This window comes from Symphodus melops (assembly GCF_947650265.1).
Source record: "Symphodus melops genome assembly, chromosome: 21".
In the NCBI taxonomy this organism is placed as follows: Eukaryota; Metazoa; Chordata; class Actinopteri; order Labriformes; family Labridae; genus Symphodus; species Symphodus melops.
Window position 1 is genome coordinate 9,364,679 of NC_136711.1, and position 22,287 is coordinate 9,386,965.

At 39.7% G+C, this 22,287-nt stretch overlaps 1 protein-coding gene across 2 annotated transcripts; it reads right to left on the minus strand.

Annotated features, from left to right (window-relative positions):
- Positions 1–596: 596 nt before the first annotated feature.
- On the minus strand, positions 597–21,734 carry LOC306817039 (uncharacterized protein). Of its 2 annotated transcripts, XM_079333588.1 has the most exons (12): positions 20,839–21,734; positions 19,250–20,106; positions 18,296–18,476; positions 16,874–17,013; positions 14,014–14,579; positions 12,713–12,986; positions 12,386–12,581; positions 9,654–9,838; positions 9,353–9,448; positions 8,129–8,293; positions 5,571–5,664; positions 597–3,267 (listed from the first exon to the last, which is right to left on the minus strand). In XM_079333588.1, the coding sequence occupies exons 1-12, from the start codon at positions 20,976–20,978 to the stop codon at positions 3,204–3,206; spliced, it is 2,958 nt and encodes a 985-aa protein (XP_079189714.1). In that variant the 5' UTR covers positions 20,979–21,734; the 3' UTR covers positions 597–3,203. The 2 variants fall into 2 exon arrangements, with proteins under 2 accessions (XP_079189714.1, XP_079189715.1); XM_079333589.1 differs by lacking the exons at positions 597–3,267; positions 5,571–5,664; positions 8,129–8,293; positions 9,353–9,448; positions 9,654–9,838 and adding an exon at positions 10,391–10,543.
- Between the last annotated feature and the right edge of the window lie 553 nt (positions 21,735–22,287).

Genomic DNA, 22,287 nt, shown 5'->3' on the forward strand with positions numbered 1-22,287 from the left:
TTAGTCATCAGTCATCTTTCGTTTGCACTGTTGTATCAAACAGTTTCATGCTGGGGCGCCTTCCTGTCTGATCTGTCTTCCTGTGTTGTGGTTTGCAGGTTGAACAGTGAAGAAAAAAAAAAACTTCAGCTTTGTTTTTGAGCAAGCATAGTGGCATTATAATACACCTGCAACTTTTTTACCACGTTTTCTTTTTCGACTTCTGCTCATCTACACAGTGACTGCTGAAGCACAGAAGAGAGCAGAGACATGAGATGCCTCGTGATGACTAAAAATGCATCAGTAATTCAGTACTGTACTTCGGCAGGGAGACCAATGAATGATTTCTGGTCTAGTTAAAAGCTAAGATAGGATTAAGTTGATGTCAGGAAGTCCATAAGTACACGGCAAACTCAAGTGTGGCTGCTGTAATTTGAGTCACAGTAGTGCTCAATGAATTTCTGCTCTATTTATACAATATATACACAGGTTAGAAACATAGGGCAGAAGTCTATGAATAATACAATTCTTTAGAACTAAGTACAGGATGTATATGTTGACGATATAATTCAAGAAATAACATTAATTCCCACAACAGATTAAATGATAAACCAAAGTACACATCCATGGAAGTATTTTATTTCAGAACACCTGCTACATGTGCGCAACATTGATCGAAAAAATAAACTGGGAGCAAACATCAGAAAGAAAGTTTATAAATTACAACCAGGTGATGCAGACGATGCAAAGTTTACTTTTTCCACTGTTTTCTTTGAATTTCTAGTGTCTATGTTCTCCATTGTAGACCATTGGATGAACCAGTGATATACATAAAAACATTTGTGAGTTTCTGGTCTGTGTTGAGTTACATTTAAAGTAAGAATGTGCAACTTTTTAATCTGGTAGATGTCGCCCTTGTGCACCAGCATGAAACCAAGCCATACCGAAGCCTCTGCAATCCTCCAGCGACACATCTCCAACCCCCCTCCACTCACATATGCACGAAGGAGTTCGACATAAGCGACAGACAAAATTGTCCTTTTTCTCACGCTGCAATTGCCTGTAGCCTGCATTGTTGTGTGAATGGGCTAATGTTAGCGCTCTTTAGTTAGCCAGTGGCTTCACATTGAATAAAAATTGACACTGGATTGCCGTGATCTAAAAAGGGCTTAGTTGACATTCAAATTAGCAGTGAGTACTTCAATTCTCTGGTCCTTGACTAAAACAGCTTTTATAGAAGAGGACCTTCCTGTTCATGTAAACACAGCTCCGACAACAACACAGCCAGCAGGACTCGCACTTCTCACTCATTGTAGACATTCACAGAGGATAAACTACATTAAACTGCTGCTTTGTGTAAAATGTTGCACATTATTCCTTTCAATGCTGCTGTCACACTTTCAACTGCAGGATGTGTTCAGCCATAGAATAATACTCTACTATTGTGATGGCTGTCATTGCACTTCATGCATCGGAAATATGTTGGCATGGACATTGATTTATCAATTGAAATCCTGCATTGAGTACGAGTGGTGACTGATAATGTGTTCAGGGATCTTCCAGCTTCTTCAGGGTCAAACATAGTTCACTTTTTATTTTACTGACAAGTGTGAACTCATTTGCATAATCCATGTTGTATTTGGGTTGAACCTTAGAGGACAAATAGCCTTCTATTATGAACTTTTACATGTGTCATCTTCCTGAAAAACCGAAAAATAAACAAGATTACAACACAGGACATTTCCTGAACATCACTTTAAAAGGGCAAACATATTTGTTTACTTTAACAGCTAAACAGAAGACTTATATAAAATAGCTGGTTTACTTTCTTCTATTTTTTTTAAACAAGGTTGAACTAGCTGTAAAATAAAACAGAGTATATAGGGTTAATTTGCTATGGATAGCTGTATTAATTAACATCAATATTTTAAAAATGAAAATGGGACGAATGGCTCTGAGGGGATACGCTTGCTCACCAGGGCAATTAAATCACTCTCACCATAGCCTGCAGCTCAGCAGATGAGTAAGGCAGCAGTAAAAGGTCATCAGCACATCCACTCTATTACAAAATGAGGATATCCCTATCTGTTTATTTTATGGCACTTTATACTGGTGATTTAATGATTAATTTCAAATATAAGCTTTTTTTTTATCTTTGAAAAAAGTAGAACTAAACCAAAACATTTCATCTTTTTCCCAAACCACAACCATTTTCTATATTTCTGTGTAAGAAAATAAAGAAATTATTTCATATTTGAAGTTACTGCTCCACTCCTTGGAGAAGCATTACCTCTGTCGTATTTACACTCATATCTGTAGCAAGGTCAGCTGTACTGCCCTCCGTCTAAATCGAGGGATCAGCTGATCAAACAACACAAAGGCACAGTCGAGGACTCCGAGCCCATTTAAAAAAGTCAAACATAAAACAGCTCAGGTTTTTTTTTGTTTTTTTTTTACACAGTCTCATTTCAAAAGTCAAATACTCTACATTTAAAACACTTCATCAGTCTCTGACGTCCCTTTTTTTCTGATTTTCTTTGAGGAAAATGTAAACCGTTTTTAGTGCGCGTACAACAGTGGTTACAGTTTTTCACATTTAAAGACAGTCAGGCCCCTTTGAGCAGATTTGACAGCAAGTAGCAGGAAAATGAAGCACAAGGTCGATGATGTTGACGTAAATGTGAGCTTATAAAATATTGTCTTAATCTGTTAGAACACTTGCGTTCCAGCTGATAATGCCATGTTAAACTGATATAGCTTACTGCATAAATTCAAAGAAAGGTTGTTTTTCAATTTAAAATGCTGTCCTTTTCCACAGTAACAAGAACAAGTCAATAAAAATGATCATGTAGGACTCAAGTATTTAAGACAAAAAGGCTCCCTGTCCTCTTCTTTAAAGTAGTAACCACAACTGTTCACAGGCTCTGACATTAAGGGAAAAATAGACAATATATATACATTTCTGAAAATTCCTCTCTTGGGTTGTCTGATTTGATGAGTTTGTGTCACACTGGATGCAACCACAAGTTATACAGACATTTAAGAGTCATTTCATCAGTGATCTCCTAAAGACACAGAAGGACACTTGTGGTGGCACTCGTTGTTGAACAACCCATAACCAACAGGAGTAAGTAAATATTACTCCCTTCTCTCCATCTTTCTGTTCAAGTCCTCCCACGCACAAGAGCACTTCCAGGTGCAAACGCAGTGTTTCAAAGCATGGATTATAGGTCTGACAGTCCCTCTGCGTGCTCGCTCAGCTCCATGGTGTAATAGTCCAGAGGACGCCTGAGAACAGAGGCATCAGTATGAATATAAACAAAGACTTATATTTAGCCCCTTAAGAGATCTACACATTGCAATTATTTTACAGTAGCTAATATTCAAAGCATTCCCAAGTCATTAAGGGATAAAGTTTTAAGTTTTACCATTTTTTTGTTCACAGTCTGCCCTCAACATACTGTATCTCTAATTAAGTGTGTGATTTTCTTCATTTCCCACAGCACAGTGTGAAAACACTCACTTTTTATTTCTTGCACAAACGCATGAATAGAGTTATAAGGATAAATATTAAGAAGTATGTTTTTCACAGAAACAGAAGTAGTGCTGGTTGGATGATAAGGGATGGTGTTCAAATCTGTATCTTCACTGCAGACTTCCTTTTTCAGTTGAAAATGTTAAGACGAGACAGTAAGCACTCAGGTCTAAGCAGCAGTGTGACACCAAAACCTGATATTTACTCATGACATTTCTGGGAAATGTAATGTTCTTTAAGGCTGACACTGTGACAGATACTTGGATTGTGGGGGGAAAAAAATAAAGAGAATAAAGTGTTGAAAGGTTGTTCTATTTTTAAATAGAAAATATAATAGAAAAATAGATAAAATATATAAATCTCTTAAGTGAAGTTCAGCCAACTTTCAAATCCTTAAAACTTAAAAAAAATGACATTAGAATATATGCAATATTCTAATGTCATGGTCTTTGGTTGTGTCGCTCGAAGCTGTTGTGTGATAATCATTTTAATTGTAGTTTTTAAATGTTCATACTTGATTTGTTTACGCTCTGTTATTTAGAGTTCTCAGATGATGATCTCAGAAGATGAACACACTTAGATGTTACGGTTGGTGGTCCGCACATTTCACCGAAAAGAACATAGAAATGTACAGAGCTGTAAAGTCCTCCATGTTTTCACTGTTCCTCATAATGCCTGGGATGTGATGTCATAGATCAACCCAAAGAAGGTCTGAAGGTAACGCTCACACTTCCTTCAATATATCAATACGCAGCAAAGACGAGGACAGTGGCCCAAGTAAATGGCCCAATTGATTGACATCTTTGCACACATGGCAACATGAAGGGTAAATTACTGGAAACGGCTTCACTAATCCTTTCAAGGAAGGACTTGAAGAGTACATTCATGGAATACAATAAAGACATCACCAGAAATGTTGAACATGATTTACAATAGTTTGATAATTTGGCTCTTTGTTCTAACAGCAGCACACCCTCTCAGACTGATGTACAGTGACAACAAAACGACTCAGATAATAGAGCTATAGACCAGCTGAGAAGCATTTAACATGATGAATAAAGGTAATTATAGCAGCTACCCTTGCCACTGCCAATTGATGCATTTCCTTGGCTTTGCTCCCAAAGGCCTTGTCTTCATCATCTATACAATATGTATAGCTCATTCACGAATGGGCTTTAATATATTCATATGCAAGATTGTTGTTGAAATCTTGTACACTCACTCTAAGCACTTTGTGCGCTGTAGTTGGGCGGAGCGGTCAAAAAAAGAGTTTGGCTTCTTCACTAAAGCCACACCTGACAGACACTGCAGTGCAAGTTCCGACAGAGAAAGTGAATGACTTGAACCTAAAGGTGAAAACCTGTCTTGCACTTTAGAAGTCTTAACATGTCTCCTACATATACGTGTACAGTATGGGCTGAAATGGAGAACTGAAGCCCATCTTGAACTCAGCTCAAACTTTAATATTGAGGACTAAGACTCGGGCAATGGGGATTCGACTCTGATATTTCTTTGGTGACTCAGCAACTTGGACTTGAGCACTTAAGACTCGGAATCAAGGTTTGGTGACTCGACTCCAACACTGTATCTGTAAAAACTAACGCTTCAAGAGAAGTAGACGGATGTTTCTAGCTGACTACCAGCTGCTAGGCACATCTCATTTATCATTATGTCATTTGACTCCTCATATTTAAATTCTGATCTACAGACGTATCTTCATTCACAGCTTTTATGGGATCTATCTTTGTGGAGATGTATTTTAACGGTATACTGTGGGCTGCTGGTGTTTCATTTCCTCCTCAGAGACGTCTTTTCTAAATGATATGAGCACTTATCACAGGGGATCAGGGAAGAAAAGGCCGTAAGTGCATACCCGCTTAATAAGATGTTTTTTTATTTAAATATATAAATAAAAAGTTCAAAGTGTATTCAATAGAAGAAGTGCCACTCTCAGTAGGTCAGTAGTGTTCATTATCAGACTTTTTTTTAGCATCATTGTTGTCATGTAGCAGAGATGAGAGTGACATGAGATAATAAAAAGAACAAGACTCTTCACCTCCTCCTGTAGAAATATGTGACCAGAGCAGCTCCTAGTCCCAGCAGCAGGAGGACCGCTACAATCAGACCTATCTGTAAGCCCAGGGCAGATGCTAGGAGACAGTGAAGCAAACACTCAGTTAGATTCTGAACGATCAATATATTGAAACTCAAACTCAAACATTCAGATGACATTCAAATCAGCAGATTTGTATTTTTTTAGGAAACCCTTCTGATGCTCTTTGTAGAAAAGACTTGATGAGGTGCAGTTTGTCCGTCTATTTATTTCAGCTTTATGACATTTCCCTGTGTAGCAGTGAGACAGTGACTGAAAAAGACTTCATCACAAGATGCTTGTTGCGTCATTACATTTCTGGTATTCAATGTATTACATATTAAAATGACTTTTACATCCATATAACACATTGTGTGACTGTGCATACCTGCTTTTGGAGAAATTTCTAAGAACACAATAACCCAGCTATTTTAAAAACAAAGCAAAATTAAAACGTCAACATCTTTGCGTAATTAATGAAAATGTTTCCCTTTCCTCCATCCCGAACATTTTTTGCCTTTTCTGCACAACTTAGTGTCTTTAAACAATCTCTTTTAGTGTTCATCACATGTTCGACCAAGATGATTGTGTACATTTGAATACTTTTGCAAACCTGGACTGCAGAGTGTTGCAGTCATGTTTAATGTCTACAGCTGTCGCTTTCTAGATTTGCTTTTGTTTTGTTTGTGCACTTTATGAATCCATGATCCAAAATGATTATATCTGCCACACACAGTCACAGTACAATGAAGACTTAAACTTCATCTTTACAGAGATTTTCAACACAACTCTGTGTGCAAAGTTTATGAAACAGTGACCACAGGTAACAGATTTACAAACAGCTTTTTATTTGATTTTAATTGAGCCTTTGGGTGCTCCAGCCTGTTTTAGAAATGTTCACTTGCAGCTCTGTTATCACAAAAGTGAGCCAAATGTGTGGAGGCTTCTTTAAAAAGACGCAGCACCACGGGAGAGAATCACATCTGCAGTAAGCAGCTACTAAAATAAAAAAGAATAGCATTTGAAATGTTGTATCGCAAACATTTTAATGCCACAAATGCATTTAAAGAGACTCCCTCTTTTTCTCTTTATTAAATACTGTAGTTTATTGGTCTTAAAAGCTGATCGTATTGGTGGAAACAAAGTGTGCCACACACTGTGAAGTAAGGATCTAACAGTAAAAGTCATTCCTTTTCTTTCAATCTTAAATGTCAAAATCTGATCGGCTCACAAAATGGCCATGTCTCGTGTTGAACAACTTTATTATGACAGACTTACCACTCACACTGTGAAAAGGTTCAGGGCATTTTTTCACCTCAGCTTGTTTCCTTCCCCATGAATCATCCCTGCTTTTAGTACTTCACCATAAAAAGCTTTTTTCTTTCTCCCAGATGAGTGCATTTCTTCTTTTCAATTTTCTTGACTTGAATGGAAATGTTTCTCTTCCCTCTGACTGCAAGAACACCTTCATTATACTTTTTTATTTTTTTTAAACCTCAGACTACTTCAACCTCGCACTATTGTGATACAAGTCAACAGATCAGGATGCCACTATTATGAAAAAAGATGCATATTGAAATAACAGTGATCATTTGTTGAAAAGCTGCTCCTGGAGCATTCAAAAAGAGATTCATGTAATTCTTAAAGATTATAACTCAAACACCAACGGGTAATTTCCCTCTCCACTAGCAGTCTCAATGTGCAGAAATGTTCATGAAAGCAGGTTTAAGTGTGTAAGGAAAGGCTTTGATTATGTTCACTGGAAAAAATTGTATGCATCACTTTATACTTTTTCGCTTACTGTTCTTGAGAGCCCTGATTTCAGTAAGGAGAAAGATGTTTAACTAACATCAGAGTGATTGTTTAATTATACCACCAAACTTGATCTCAGAGGGTTAAAAGCACAATAAGGATCGGCAAACGACCCCCCGCGTTTTGAAAAGTTCCACTTGATATTCCTTGATTAATATGAGTTCAGCAGCAAGCAGCTGTACATCAACCGATAATCTGTTACAGGAGTTCAGCACAGAATCAGCAGCTGTACGTTGACATTATTAAAACTAAGCCATGAGATGCTTCACTTTTGATGTGAGCAAGGCTCCTGTCCTCAGTTGGTGCTCTCTCTCTCTCGCTCTGTGTCTCTCTCTCTCGCTCTCTCTCTAAATAACTACCTTTGTGACTATTTCATTAGGTCATTGCTTTTAGTTCATACCCTGTCGGCCTCTGTCTCTCATGCTGCCTCAGTACAGTATTTACATTTTAAAGGTACAGTAGAATTGCATGCTAATGTTTCGTTAAAATATCTAACTTCACTTCAACATTTCTTAGTTGAGAACTTACGTCACCTCAAATAATTCTAAAAGTTATCAAAGCCAGAGAAGATGGTAATTTAATAGTTTATAGACTTTGGATTTTTAGCTCATAAGTAGTAGGTTGGGTTTTTTTAGTCACATTTTGCATTAAAAACACTAATTAGGCAGTGGTGGAACTTGCATGGTACTGACAGGGAACTGCTGACCCACCTGTGCTGGTGTATCTGTCTGTTGATGGAGCTGAGCAGACGTCTGTCTGAGCAGATGAAGGACTCATGTGTGATGTCTGGATAATGAGGGCCTTCTGATGGTCCGACAGTGCCTGGATGTTACCCCACACTCGCAGCCAGCCAGACACACAGGAAAAATTTGCTCCTTAATCACAGACAAACAGATGCAGGTTTAATCATCCACACATAAGGCTGTTTGGCACACTGTGTGATCCGGAGGTAGGCAATTACATTTGAAGGGCACAGAACAGGATGTATGTTTATATAAGGAACACAGTGAGTTGTTAATATAATAACCTCAGCATGTCTGTCTCTACATTTCCCTCAGCAAGAATAAGGCTTGAGTGTAGCTCATTTCCAAAAAGAAAAAAGAAAAAATGGAAATATTTCACACATCCTAAAACACAAAATATTAAATCGCACTGGATTCAGCTGTAAACTCTTGTATTTATTATGTCTCCAGGGTAACAGAAATCTGCAACACTGTCAGACTTTGAGGAGTCAATATCTCCCCTCAAGCCAGTTAACTCTGTCGTCGAGCACAAGCACGCCGATTCACAACGTTGACAGCCTTCATTCACCTCAGAGTGTTATGTCTGTAACTGACTAAAATGACTCATAATAAGCCATTAACTCAGCGAGGTAGCTGTCATGTTCTATGTAATGTGCAGACGGGGACCGGACAGCTTTAAATAGGCAATGTCTCATTGTCATGAAAATGACGGAGCATTATGGAATATGATCAGTGATTCAGTCTGTAGTGACTTGGGTTGTCCTGATGCAGACCAAAATATGGAAGTTGTTCTAGTAGCTGGAGAAGTGCCCAAGCACTTCTTGAGCACTGCTGAGGTGCCCTTGAGCAAGGCATAGAACCCCCAACTGCTCCGGTACGCTCCCTGAATAGCAATGTGTAGCAGCACTGCTGATAAAAGAGGCCCCAGGACCTTGTTTTTTTCAAATCGGAACCACTTCTTCATCTTCTTTTCCATATTTCACTACCACACAGTGACGACAGCACTGCACTGAGTCGACTTAAATGTCTGCTTCTGTCTCAGTGAACTCAGTGATCTGTAATCTTTTCTGTCCTCCTTTACTGAATTCATTTGAACGAACACACAATTTATTTCATCTGAGGGATGAAACATTTCTTAAATTTGAATACAGCTAAATGTTTCAATGTACACCTATAAACATATTTCCTCACCTTGAAGATACAAGGCAGAGATACCACAGTGACACCTCTGCTCGAGGTAGTCGGCCACCTCAGCCACTTTCTTCCCTCGGATCAGAGCACTGCAGTCTGTGACAATAACAGCAAAAGACAGCAGCCTTTAAAAAGGCTTATTTTCTCTGGGCTAAACATTGCAATAAATCGGGGGGCGAGCCAAAACAATCTGACAGTCAACTTAAATATTTCTTTAATCAACCCACATTCCCAAAATCATAAAGTCTACACCCTACCTGCCCTATTTTATTCAATTTAAATAAATAAATAATTGCCTCACCTCCTGATTGCTCGTGCCAGTCACTGGACAAGGGTCCGAGACAGAGGTCGATGTGACTTGAGAAGGCGGAGCTTGGGCAAAGGTTGGTGCTGTGAGGTGTGGGGGATGAGCTCGTCCAGGAGGAGGAGCTTCTCACCTCGCAGCATGAACAACGGCTCAGGGAGACGGGGCCATCTTCTACTGACCTGCACAGGTTTGCAACAATCCAAATATACAGTAGAAGCAAGAGTGATGAAAAGAGTTCATGAGAAGTAAAAGAAGTAAAACATAACATGAAAACCGGTTTGACAACTTTTTTTTTTGTCAAGATTACAGTTATGACCTTTAAAACTAATTAAAGGAATACTTCACCCATTTACATGAAGCTGTGTATCATTAGAAACATGGTAGTAGTGTTGAATGGTCGTGAATTCAACCCTCATTTTGCCCTGAGACGAGAAAAATGAGGGTTGGATTCACGACCTTTCAACACTACTACCCTGTTTCTAATGATAAACAGCTTCATGTAAATGGGTGAAGTATTCCTTTAACACTAATTATTTGCACACAAATAATGCTGACCAATCTATTTCAGTAAACGCTATTTAAAAATGTGACCCTTGCTGCCTTTTATTGTAACATAATGTAAGCTTACATGCAAGGAGGCAACACATGAAGTAAAATAAACGGTTATTTGCCTTTAAATCAGTGCTACATGTCATTGGACATATTCACAGTATGTTTCTCGGGGATGCATGTGTAAAAAGAGCATCATAGTTAAACTTGATGAAAATCAGTCTTAAATGAATGATCTTGATGTTTGACCTGACATGAATCATCATCCTCTTCTGGTAGTTGAATCTTTATCTGTGATTTGACTTTTAACGATGACAGTCATTGCACATTTCTGCCTTAAGAGAGGAGGGGGAAGCCAGGTGCCTCAATAAGTGGATATAAAATTGGACACGTCTTTTTGTAAACTTTGCAATCATCCAATTGATCACATAAAAAGATAGCACTGAAGCAATATGGATGCTGTGGTAGAAGGCTGCATTAAGCCAATCACTGCTACCAAGCCTGGGTTTCCCACAAGGAAATTGGTTTGTAAAGAAGGTAGATGCACACATCTTCTCTCCCCTAAGGTAGAGTTTTTCTTTTGTTTTTTGTTTTGTTTTTTTGCCAGGGACAACTTTACATTTAGAATAGGAAAAATCACAGCTAAAAAAAAATAAAAATATAATGAGGGTTTTTTCTATTCAGTAGCTTTGGATTCAGAGTCCTATATTGTCCATGCCGACTAACAGGCACATTGTCACCCTACTTTTACTGCAATAAAACCAGTTACATGAGAAACACTTCCACTAATGTTGGGCAAAGTGACATTTGTGCCCACATACTCTGGTTGGTTGGCAAGTTATATTAAATTGGTTTAATCCAGTCTTAAAAACTGAACCTGCCCTGGTAAAAAAAAAAAAAAGAAGCTGTCTGTGTTGAAAACACTGAGCAGGAACTAAGATCCTTTAACCAGCAAGGACTCTGGCAGTGTTTTCTCCCTGTCCAATTAAAATAATAACAAGGCACATTTACATGTCGTCCTTTAACTATTAAATAGCATATTTTAAAGTCTCAGGGCCAGATCTACTAAAGGTTTGCGTGTATTAAAACGTGTGCAAACTTGATACCACCAGCAAAAAATGTGCTATCTGATCTACTAACAGCGTGCAGTGAGGATTGCGTCTTTCATATGAGCAAAACAACACGTACTGTTCATTTAGTACGTTTGCCTTAACGAATATGCAAAATGAGGCATTTCTGCCCAAGTGCGCAAAATACTGGGAGGAGAAAATGTAAAGAAGTGAAGTTCGTACACACAATGTGATTTACCAAGCCAGGCTAAAATTGCGGTGGTTGTGACGGTGTCTGAATTTAACACCTTTGAAAAGAACATGCTAATCCAAGAGCCCCAGTGTTATGCACTGCATTCTGCAGTTAGGAGGAGACATAGGCACAATAAAAGACGTGTTAACATGTTTAAATGACAGAAAAATAAATGGTATGCATTTATTTTGTATCTTGCTTCAATAATAGTTTAAAAGAAACGCCATGATTAAACTGTAACTGAACATTTACAGCGTCTGCATTCTATAGAATTTCAACATTGACACTAATGTCGTCCTATTTTCCTCTTCTCGTCAACATTACATTTTAAACTGGGCATTTCATTTTCTCGGGTTACGCGTCTCTGGTGCGCTCCAGAGCACGCTCGTCTCTTCACTCTGCAGCCCTCTCCCCTGCTGCTGCGCTGTGGGACGCTTTAATGGGGGGCTCACCATGCTTGTACCCCCAACTTCAGTACCTGTTGCCATGAGGTTTATGTCCGATCAGACACAGCGCTGACCAGCTTCTATAAGCCACTTTTTCCTTTTGTTATATTCAGATTTATCTGCTATTACTTAAAAATACTGGACGTTCATTTGCCTCTAACTAATATCTATTTTGCGCTTGTAGTCGTCCAGCTTTCCGTCCAAACTCTCTGTGACGTAAACCAGTAGAACACGCAAAAGCCTGACAGAAATACTACCGCCTCCACAAGGTTTGCACCTGACGTCATTCACGCAAATGTTCTTAGTAAATCACCCGCAAAACGCCCACAAGCCAAACGTGCAAACTTTTGCGGTGAACACGCAATTTAGTACTCTTTAATTGAGATCTTAGTAAATCTGGCCCTCAGTGTGTTGTTGGACTGTGCTTACCTCACAGCTGGAATCACTTGTCTCCCTCTGCTGGTAGAAAGAGAGGAGAGCAGCTGCTGCTTTTCACTGAACACAAGAACATCTCTGAGGCTGGAGTTTGTCAGCGCTGTTCCAGCCCTGCAAACACTGAACAGGTCATAGCAGAGGACCACCGCTCCTCGTACCGGCACTGTTGAGCCTTCTGGGAAAGTCTGATCTATGCAGGAGAGAGAGGAGGTGAAGGAGTGCAGAGAGCATAAGGTGAGGACGAAGGGGTATAAAAACAGTTAAGGGAGACAGGAAATCTTTCTATTAGTTTCCCTTAATAAGGTCTTTTTCATGTCTCACCTGCTCCACTGACATTTCCTACTATATAAAATCCATCCTGGTCGATAGATCCTGTAAGAGGAAGGGCAATGACGGTACCACTGCGCTCCTGCTCGAACACGGAAAGCACCAGACCCTGCAGATCCGTCAAAGGAGGCCCGTGTAGTTCGATAAAGGCCCTCTGCTGGCTGTGATTGGTCCAATGTCCACTAGCCACCTCGCTAATGACCACGCCCTCAGGGGCTGGAGGGGGGCGGGGGCAGCTGTTCTCCCTCAGTGGGGTGGGTGGAGCCACCTGTTGGGATTGATTATTATCATAATAAGTGTGTATACAATAAGGATAGAACTGCTGTCTATGTTAGGGCAAAAGGATAACAGATCTGGTTACAGTGCTGCTCACTCTAATAAGAGCTTGTTAAATACTTTAAAGGCATACGTCAGCATTCTGAGAAATAGTTCCTAAAGTCTCCTGGTGCGAGGATTTATGACTGACATAAATAATCAAGTACTTGAAGATGTCTAAAACAGTCTGTTCAACACCAAATTGCACCTTTTTGTTGTCTGCAGTATGTCCTGAAGGACATGCAGATATGTCACAATAATCTCAGAGTAAAGGCCTTAATACTGTAGTTTGTGCTGTGTTTTCACATCCTGTAGCATGTTTGAGATTATGGAGACAAATCTCTGCTCGGATTCTCCTTGAAGTACGTGTGTGATGCCACCCTCATTCAACATCTGGAAGGATTTTAAAACTCCCACAGTGTGAGGCAGGCTGAAGTGTCACAACCACAAATACATACCGTCGTGTTGTTTCCTTTCTCAAAATGGCAACAAGCTGTTGCCAGGCAACAACAAACCTCACAATGGTGTGCCATATTCCACCCTATGACAGAGTCATAGGGGGAATTACGGCCTTCATGTGAAGATAGACACCTTTGACGAGGCTGCAAAAAGTTGGTGGGTAGTTTGTTTTTCCTGTGTTTAGAGTCTTAATGCTCAGCTTTGCCTACCGCCCCCTTAATGTAGCTTAATATGTAGCCTCTGATACAGCTAGTCTAAAGCCTGATCCCATACTTTAATAGTCTACTAATCGGATTTAATACAGAGATGAAACAATGTAACTGGCACATCTCTAGTTAAGTTAGTAGTATCAATATCTGTTGCAAGTGTGCAAATAAGCCAGTTTTCAGAAGTGGAGAGCTATTCCTTTAATAACTGCATCTCTCTTCTGCAATTGTTTAATCATGTTAACTTTTAAAGAAGAGTTCGTCCCGACTGCACTAGGCTCTAAGCTAGCAAAGCCATCTTTCAGCCATACTCACTGAAAAAGCGGACAGGTCGTAGGGGTAAAGGCCTCGACAGCGGCTCAGGGCCTCATCCCCAGGCAGAACCTCTGGATCCTCCAGCAGGGGGAGCTGTCCTGGAGTGAGAGCTTTACTAAGCTCCAGTGCTTCCCTGTCTGATCCCCTCTGCCGGTACACGACTGCATCCAGCAGGCCTCTGGTGGGGATGCCTCTCTGCGTGGCTGACGGTGGGCCATAAGGGCTACGATAGAGTGCCACAGCGTCTGGTCCGTTCTGGATGGTGTTTGGGGGCAGACGGAGAGATGGAGCCGGCACCAACCGGTCGCTGCCCAGCAGGAAGTATCCCTTCGAGGTGGTGAAGTGTCCACTCAGGCTGATTTCTCTGTAGGGTTTGTTGTTGTGTGCACTAAACAGAAGGATCCAGATTCCTTGCAAGGACACACGGCGTCCTGATGGGTGCCAGAGCTCAATATACTCGCCATCCTCAGCTGCACCGGGTGTGTCAGTGTTCAGCTCATTGATCAGGAAGTCACTGTTTCCCCAGGGCGGGAGGTGAGGCGGTGAATCTGTCCCTCCTGGAATGACTGGAAAGGATTAAAGATATTTTAAGTAAGCTACTGTAGAAGGATTTGCTTGACTTTACTTTATTTTGAGAGTTTCAAAAGTTTCTGTCCTGATTTAACGAAAAGCAACACTATCTGTTTTTCTTCAATGCACAAGGACATTTGAAGAAAATGTGAATACTTCATCACTTTTACTGCATTAATGCAATACCTAAAACAAGTCATTAGGTGGCAGTATTTGAGGCATACATGAGGCAGACTTTGCCAACTGTTGGTTGGTGCTATGCCAGTTTGTCATTTGCTGTTTCAGATGCTTAAAAGCCTCGTCAGATGCTGAGACTGCCATATAAGTGAAGCCAAATGAAATGTCATAAGACAGGAAAAAGGTCCAACACGCAAACTTGATAATATTGCTTTTAATAAAGTTTCAAAACGTTAGACTTCAGACTAGACTTTTTATTTTATTGTCCCCGAGGGGAAATTCTTTTTCACCAGTATACAGTTTTAAGGGCAGCGCGCCGACAACAGATGTGACGCGCAGCTGAGCACAGGTACATTGGTGTTGTCGCAGCAGAGCATGCGCCATCGAGCATCAACCTTATAAAGTCAAGTTACTGTGAAATTATTTGAAAGTTTTCTTCTGCCTTTCTTTCTGCAACCTGCATGTCCTCAGCCTCCTACTTACTGTATGTGGCTGATGGCTTGATGTAATCTATAAGAATCATCGCTGATCCAGCCAAAGACTGTGCTTTGGTACATTATAAATTCTTCTCGCAGGCTACAAGGAACATCATATCTTCCTGTACTTGTTCTTTTTCCTATTAGCAGTTTCTTCCTTAAGTAATAGTATCCTTTAAAAACTCTCAGTTGTTACGTTTTTTTTAACTTTTGTTTTATTCTAGCTTTGGTCCTTGGCTCCTCAGCTCATGACTAAACCTTTAACTTGCCTGAGTTCCATGTGTTTGACTTTGAACGTGTATATCCTTAGAATATCTGTATGGTTCTTCAATTCATTCTGCAGACTAATTTGTCCAAAGTGTCGTACATCTGAGAGTAACTTCTACAACTTGTTACTTTGTTGTTGTTTATTTTATCAACATTGACAGCTGATCTTAAGAGTTCAAATCAGCAAAAAACGATCCTAAATATTGTTATTGTCATCATCAATATCAAATATCATCAAGAGTGTAGTGAGGGGTTTAATGGAGTATTTTAGCTCGTGTCATAACCACCGGGGGGGCGACAGAATTGAAGAGTCGAGCTAGAGACTTAGGCCTGTTATTAAAGTTGGATCAGATTCATTTCATTGGCAGAGTGGCAGTTCTTCAAGATGAAAACATAAAAGTACCTTGAACTAGACATGTCTATACATGTAGATCTTTATGCAACCTCAGCCAAGAATTCATCAACAACAGTCTCACCATACTGATGAGTCATCCTACATTTCCCACCGCTTTGTATGACCTTGTTCCTGCCCTTTTCAACTGCCTAAACTTCAAGATCTTGTTGTCATATATTATTAAGTTGAGCTCCGCTTTATATTTACCGTTACAAAAAATCCTGACTTTTTTTTTTCTGTCGACAGCTCATCGATTATATCAATTTGTCATGCACATTGTTTCACATCAAAACTCCTATCATTTAAACATTGCCTTTTGTATGTGTAGAACCAACTAACAAAATAAGGCACAGATGTGACAACGATCACCTTTAAAGGGCTTTGAAATTCGAAACTACTTCTTTGATTACTTTATAGCTTCAAAGTTACACGGACATAAAACATTAACATAATAACAATTAAGTTACACTTTCTTATTACAGTTTAAGTTACATATGGATATCATTATTTAAGAAACTTATGTAATGTATTATAACTTCTTTGACAATAGTTTTCATCAGCCAAAATGCTGCATGATAGCCTTACTTTAGAATTTTAGCATACAAAGAGACATCTGAGACACTGCCATTACATGGCATGCACTGAAACTACTCAGCTAACAAGGTCCAACATAGCGGATGTTTGATATTTAAGTGGATCATAAATGAGTGAAAAAAGTCACACGCCTACAAATAAGAAAGTAAATTGATTGAACATTTGCTGACAAATTGTGGGTTTGTTTGCTAACCATATAGGTTTTATTTTCCCTCACCATGTGGACACTGAAGACAGAAAGCAAAACTGGTTTTCTGTCAAGCGTGCTATAATAATCATCTTGGGCTAGGGAATCTTCGAAGGTCTAGCAAAGATACAGATCTTAATCATTCTAACCTTTCAAGATAAATTCAAGAGTCCTGAACCACATTCAAACACTCACCAATACTGTGAGGGCAGATCTTTGGCCAGGGACACTGGTTGGGCTGTCCAGGAGTTTGTGGGGCTTCCCAGAAGACCCCAGGGTCTCTGGTCCAGGTGGCCACACCACAGCGACTCAGATAGAAGCCTCCCTCCCTTAAACTAGAGGGGAAAAAAAGACATGTATGTATGAAATATACCATTTTTGTGTTGGTTGGAGAATTCAAAACAAAGAAAAGTTACAGTATGCTGCTTTCCAACTAAACTTCTCTTAAACAGAGAAAATTGTTCTAAAGCACATTTCATTATTTTCAGCTGAATCAGCAGAGTCTCCTGCACCAGTGTTTTAATTGAGACTGTAACATCTTAACAACTATTGAAAGGGCTTAAACTCTAAACTAAATAAAATTCTGTACTGACTGTCATTCAACATAGAGGGTGAACCCTACTCATGTTAGTAACGCCTTGACCTAGAAGTTTTTGTTAAGTTATTCAGTTTTTCTCCACAAAATAAATTGCAAAATAAAATGTGGTACAGGCATCTAGGGTGTCATTACAATCAGTCATGATGACTTTGGTCAGCCTCCAACTTTTCTCACAGCAACAGCAGCATGCGGTCACTTTTTGTTTAGTCCAAAATGTTCATTTATAACTAATACCTGGAAAAAGTTAAGACATTCATATGTGCTTTGTTTGGTGCTCACGTGTTACCGGTTCTTTGGACAATGATAATAAATTTGCTGATATCACAGTGTGTCACATATGATAGGTCTATTTAATAAAATCAGTTAATGAGGTATCAACTGACAAAAAAAACGAAAATATTACTTGACAATTGGATCACTGATTTTTTTTTTAATATATAAACAAAACATACAAAGTTATAGACATAAAGATCCATTTTAGCTTTACATTGATCATATAGAATAATTTATCATTTATCAAGTGTTGGGATGCTAATGCAAACACTAATATCTGCTAATATTTGATGTACTGGCTTGGTCTTTTGAAGCATTCTAGCTAGCTCTTATAAGAGTATGTTTCTTTCAGCCCATTTTTGATCATGAACGTGCTGGTAGATTTTGAGAGTTGCTCTGCAAAATGTTTTGAAGTGTCTGTGAGTCAAAGTGAGTGAGAGTTTACATGTGACTGCGAACTGTTCCACAGTGATTCACACCGCAAACAAGAAAACAGTGCTTAAGGAAAGAGGAACAGTGGTCATCAGGCGACCCTTTCCCCCATTGAGTGAAACAGATTTTTATGTTTCACAACACTTGGGTGTTGTCTCAAAAAATAACCGCTGAATATAACCTAAAGTACATCACAAGTCCCGCCAAACTCACTTGTTCTTTCCACTTCCTGTGTGTACTTCACTCATACTGGCATGGGTACACTTGAGATTAAAAACATAAGAAAGCCTTCAGTGTCTGTCATAGACTCTTGCCTGTTGCTGAGTTGATAGGGATGTCTGCCTGGGATGAGAGTCTCTGTGAGGTTGGCACTGGGCCTGTTTCCAGGTCCAGCAAACACAAAAGCATCCAAAGGCTGTATGTGGCTCAGAAAACTGCCAACAGGGAAGTCTGATGCTCTGCCACTGTAAATAGCCACTGCCCCAGACTCATCTCCTGAGAAGAAAAAATAACAGGAACAAAGAATTTACAGTAAAACAAAAGTGAATGAATAAAAAGGACCAAGCGTTGCTAACGTTAGAAGCAGCTTAGCTGGCAGCCTCTCCTGACCACCTGTGTCTGCAGACGAGTGTCAGACACACATTTTAGCATCAAATGGTTTATTTTGTGTAATTCTATTAATTAACAGTTGAGTCATTTTAACCATTTTAATAATCTTTGTGTTTTCATTTAAAAGGTATTCTATAATATCATGTATTTTAAGTGTAAAGACTACCAATTTTAAGTAAATAAAAATAAACGTTTGGAGGGGGAAAATAAAATAGATCACTGCATAGACATTTCTCAACATGGAGTTGTTCCATTATGGACACCAGTATTAGTATCGAAATCAAATACTGCCCAAAATGTGAAATTGAGTCTAAGGGGAAATGCGGTCAGTGAACTGATCTGTTACCATTACCATGTGGCTTCTAAAGATCTACTAATTTCATGAGACTATTACAAACAGCAATGTGCTATCAAAAAATAAAATGAGAGTATTGGAGATGAAATTGGTATTTGCCAATACTCAGATCTAGGTTTCAGAATATCAGGATGTAAATTTATGGAAAATGTCTTCAATTCACTTAAAATTCCCCTCACAGGATTAATAAATGGTACCTTCTTCCTCTTCCTTAAATACTGTATTTTCGGCTCTGACAGAGAGACATTTTGAGTTCTAGTTTAGGTTTCAGAAGGTGTCTGACGACAACCCACAGCCCACTGACCTTTCATGAAGCTCTTCTCTATAGTCATGGAGATCAACCCATTCCTTGCGTTGTCCACATTCACATTTGCACTCACACTAACCCGGTCCATCCTTCCATCCAACACAACTAGCACCAGAGGATCTGCAGCTGAGGCCTCTGTCAGCTCCACAAACCCGTCCACCTGCCCTCCTCCCAGTTTCAGCTCGGTTATGACAGGAATGGTTGCTGGACTAAGAGATGCGGTGCAATTGTTCCTTTGACCCGGAGACGGTGAGGACACCTGAAAGCCCCAGCGATCTTCAGACAGTAGACACCTCTCAATTGACTCGTCACCCTCAAGGGCAGTCTCATCCTCCACGAAGGCTGGTTCTCCTGGAGTCAGAGTTTCAGCCAGGAACTCTGCGCCCCCCGTGCGGCGAGTCATGTACACAACGGCGTCCACTAATCCGTGAGATGTCACGTTCATCTTTTCATTGTATCGAGCAGCAGATGTGTGGTAGAGGACAATGGCGTCCGGTCCGTTCTGGACGGTGTTGGGTGGCAGAAGGATGGCAGGTTTGGGCAGCATGTCCACAGAGCCTACCAGAAAGAATCCTCTGTCGTCCGTGCTCTGACCTTTGAGATCCAGCACCTTGTAGGCTACATTTCCATTCCCATTGTAAAAGACAAGTGTGTAGCCATCCAGTGACGCCCGCTGTCCACTAGTGTGATACAACTCCACAAACTCAGTGGTGTCAAAACTTGGATTGTCTGCATTGATCTCGCTGATGATGAGGCAAGGTTCACAACAGACAACCGCCAGCATGCAGATAGACACCACACAGGCCAAACTAACCTCCATGATTTGTCCTTTAAATGCCTGGACAGAGTAGATTCTGCAAAAATGAATAAAGGACCACAATTTTTTTCAATGAAATAAAAGAATTGGGTGGTTTGCAAACTGAAGTAATAGCCTACAGTGATTTCATTCATACAAAACATCTGAAACTAAATGTTAGTCACATAAAAGCAAAGGTTACTGAAGCATGCTCACAACGCTATATGATCAAATCTTATGTTAACTACACCAGACTCTCTGGAGGATTAACCTCATAATATCATGAACGGGGTCTTCAGTGAGTCTATGTATTGTTCATGGTGACATTGGGAATGCACGTCTTTGGCATGAGTCATGAAACGTTGCGAAACACGCTGGAAAGCAGTTTGTATTCAATGGACCGGTAATATTTTTAATTTTGCAATAAATGAATGCGATGAAGTAATTGAAAGTTAAAGGTTAATAAAGAGGAACCGATGTCAAATTAGATATGCGATGCTATTTACAAATTCCACATCAACCCCAATAAACAAATGGCAACAACTTTAACGACAGCAAATATAAACTAGTCACAAGGAGGCTACACAGTGTGCACCAGTAACTCTTGAAATGTAGTCGTATTTTAGTGGGAGAATGGGTTAAACTGTGCCCTGAAATCATCCCATCCTACGACAGTTATTCCAGTCACGGTTAGGCTGCCATGCATGCATCTTTCCGTCGAAAAAAAAAAAACCTGTCAATCTGCTTTCTATCAGTGGCACACAAGGTCCTTAAAGACGTCCTAACTTACTGTGTTTTGTCCTTCCTTGTCGCCCAGGTGTCCCTCGCTGCACGCTCCAAACTGCGCAGTTGGAGATAAAATCGTTTGCCTACTCGCCGGAAATAATTTTTGGTAAAGTTTGTTTTTTTGTCCTCCGCCGCTCCCTTCATTCACAAAGCAGCACTTTCTCCCCCCGGACTGTGGGCGGTCAGACTGACTGAGGGGGATGATGCCTGCCAGGGAAGCTCTCTCTCTCTTTTTCTTTTTTTTTTCTTCCTCTACCACTCAGTACACCATTCAGACATCCACAGCTGAAGACAAAACAGCAGTAAAAGCCAGCGAAACGTGCTCTTTAAAGCCTTTAAACCGTCTCCCATACGTATCAACACTATGTCAAATGTTTCATCATTCAAACCTGTGCTGCTTTACGTTTTCAGCGCTAAATGACACCATCGCCTTGAGTTTATCCTGGAAGCCTTGTAAAAGACCTGAAGGGGGCCCCTGACCCCACTTTGTAAAATACGGCAGAGCAGGGTCACTTATAACACTTAACAGCCGAAGCTCCCCCAAATCAGGTCAGCTTTGACCTCAGTCCAGTTTTTGTTTTAGTTTAGAGCATTTTTTCAAAGGGTTTGCTTCATTTTGAAAGTATTGTTAAGTGCTTGGAGGAGAATAACACATTTTAATGTAACGTAGTTTAGATGTAACTTCGGCTGTGAGGAAGAAAGGAGTACTAAGGTTTGTTTAAGAATATTCGGAGCATACCACAGTTTAAAACACCACATTCAATTGTTTTATTTGGTGTATTTGGAATATATTAGACCTTTTCATGCAAAATGACTCATACTGTATTTTAGATAATGAAATGTTTATTTCACCATCAGGTTTCTTATAATTGCACTGAAAGGTCAACTTAGTCTGATCTCTAAACTAATGAATAGCTATAGACTAGTTAAACAGAATGTAATCTTTACCCAAAAGACACTAACAAATGTGTTAACTTGGATAGCAGTTTATTCTGTTACTTAGATAAGCATAAACAGGTAGTGTAAAAAAACAAAAACAACAACAAAAGAAAACATGCTTTTTACAATGTAAAAAGATCTAAGTTCCTGAAATACCACAATGACTTATTATACATGTGTATGTTTTAAATATCTACAAATAATCAAAAAGATGTCTGATATTTGACACTGTCTTCACTCTAGTTTTGGCCCACCAAAATAAAGACTGAATTGGATGTCTGGTGGGGCTCATATGGAATACCTTTCTACAGATCCCAAACTGTGGTGCTGTACACTCCTGCTTCTTGAATAAACTTTAATGAAAAAGCTCCTGCTTGCTTTTAACAGACACAAAATCAAATCTAATATGAAGTTGAAGCTAGGGTAAAAGCCACATACTGTATGTTGGAATTTAAGTTACTGCTGTGATGACCTTTTCTAGGGGCAAAAGTTAATAAGATATTTCAAATAAAAA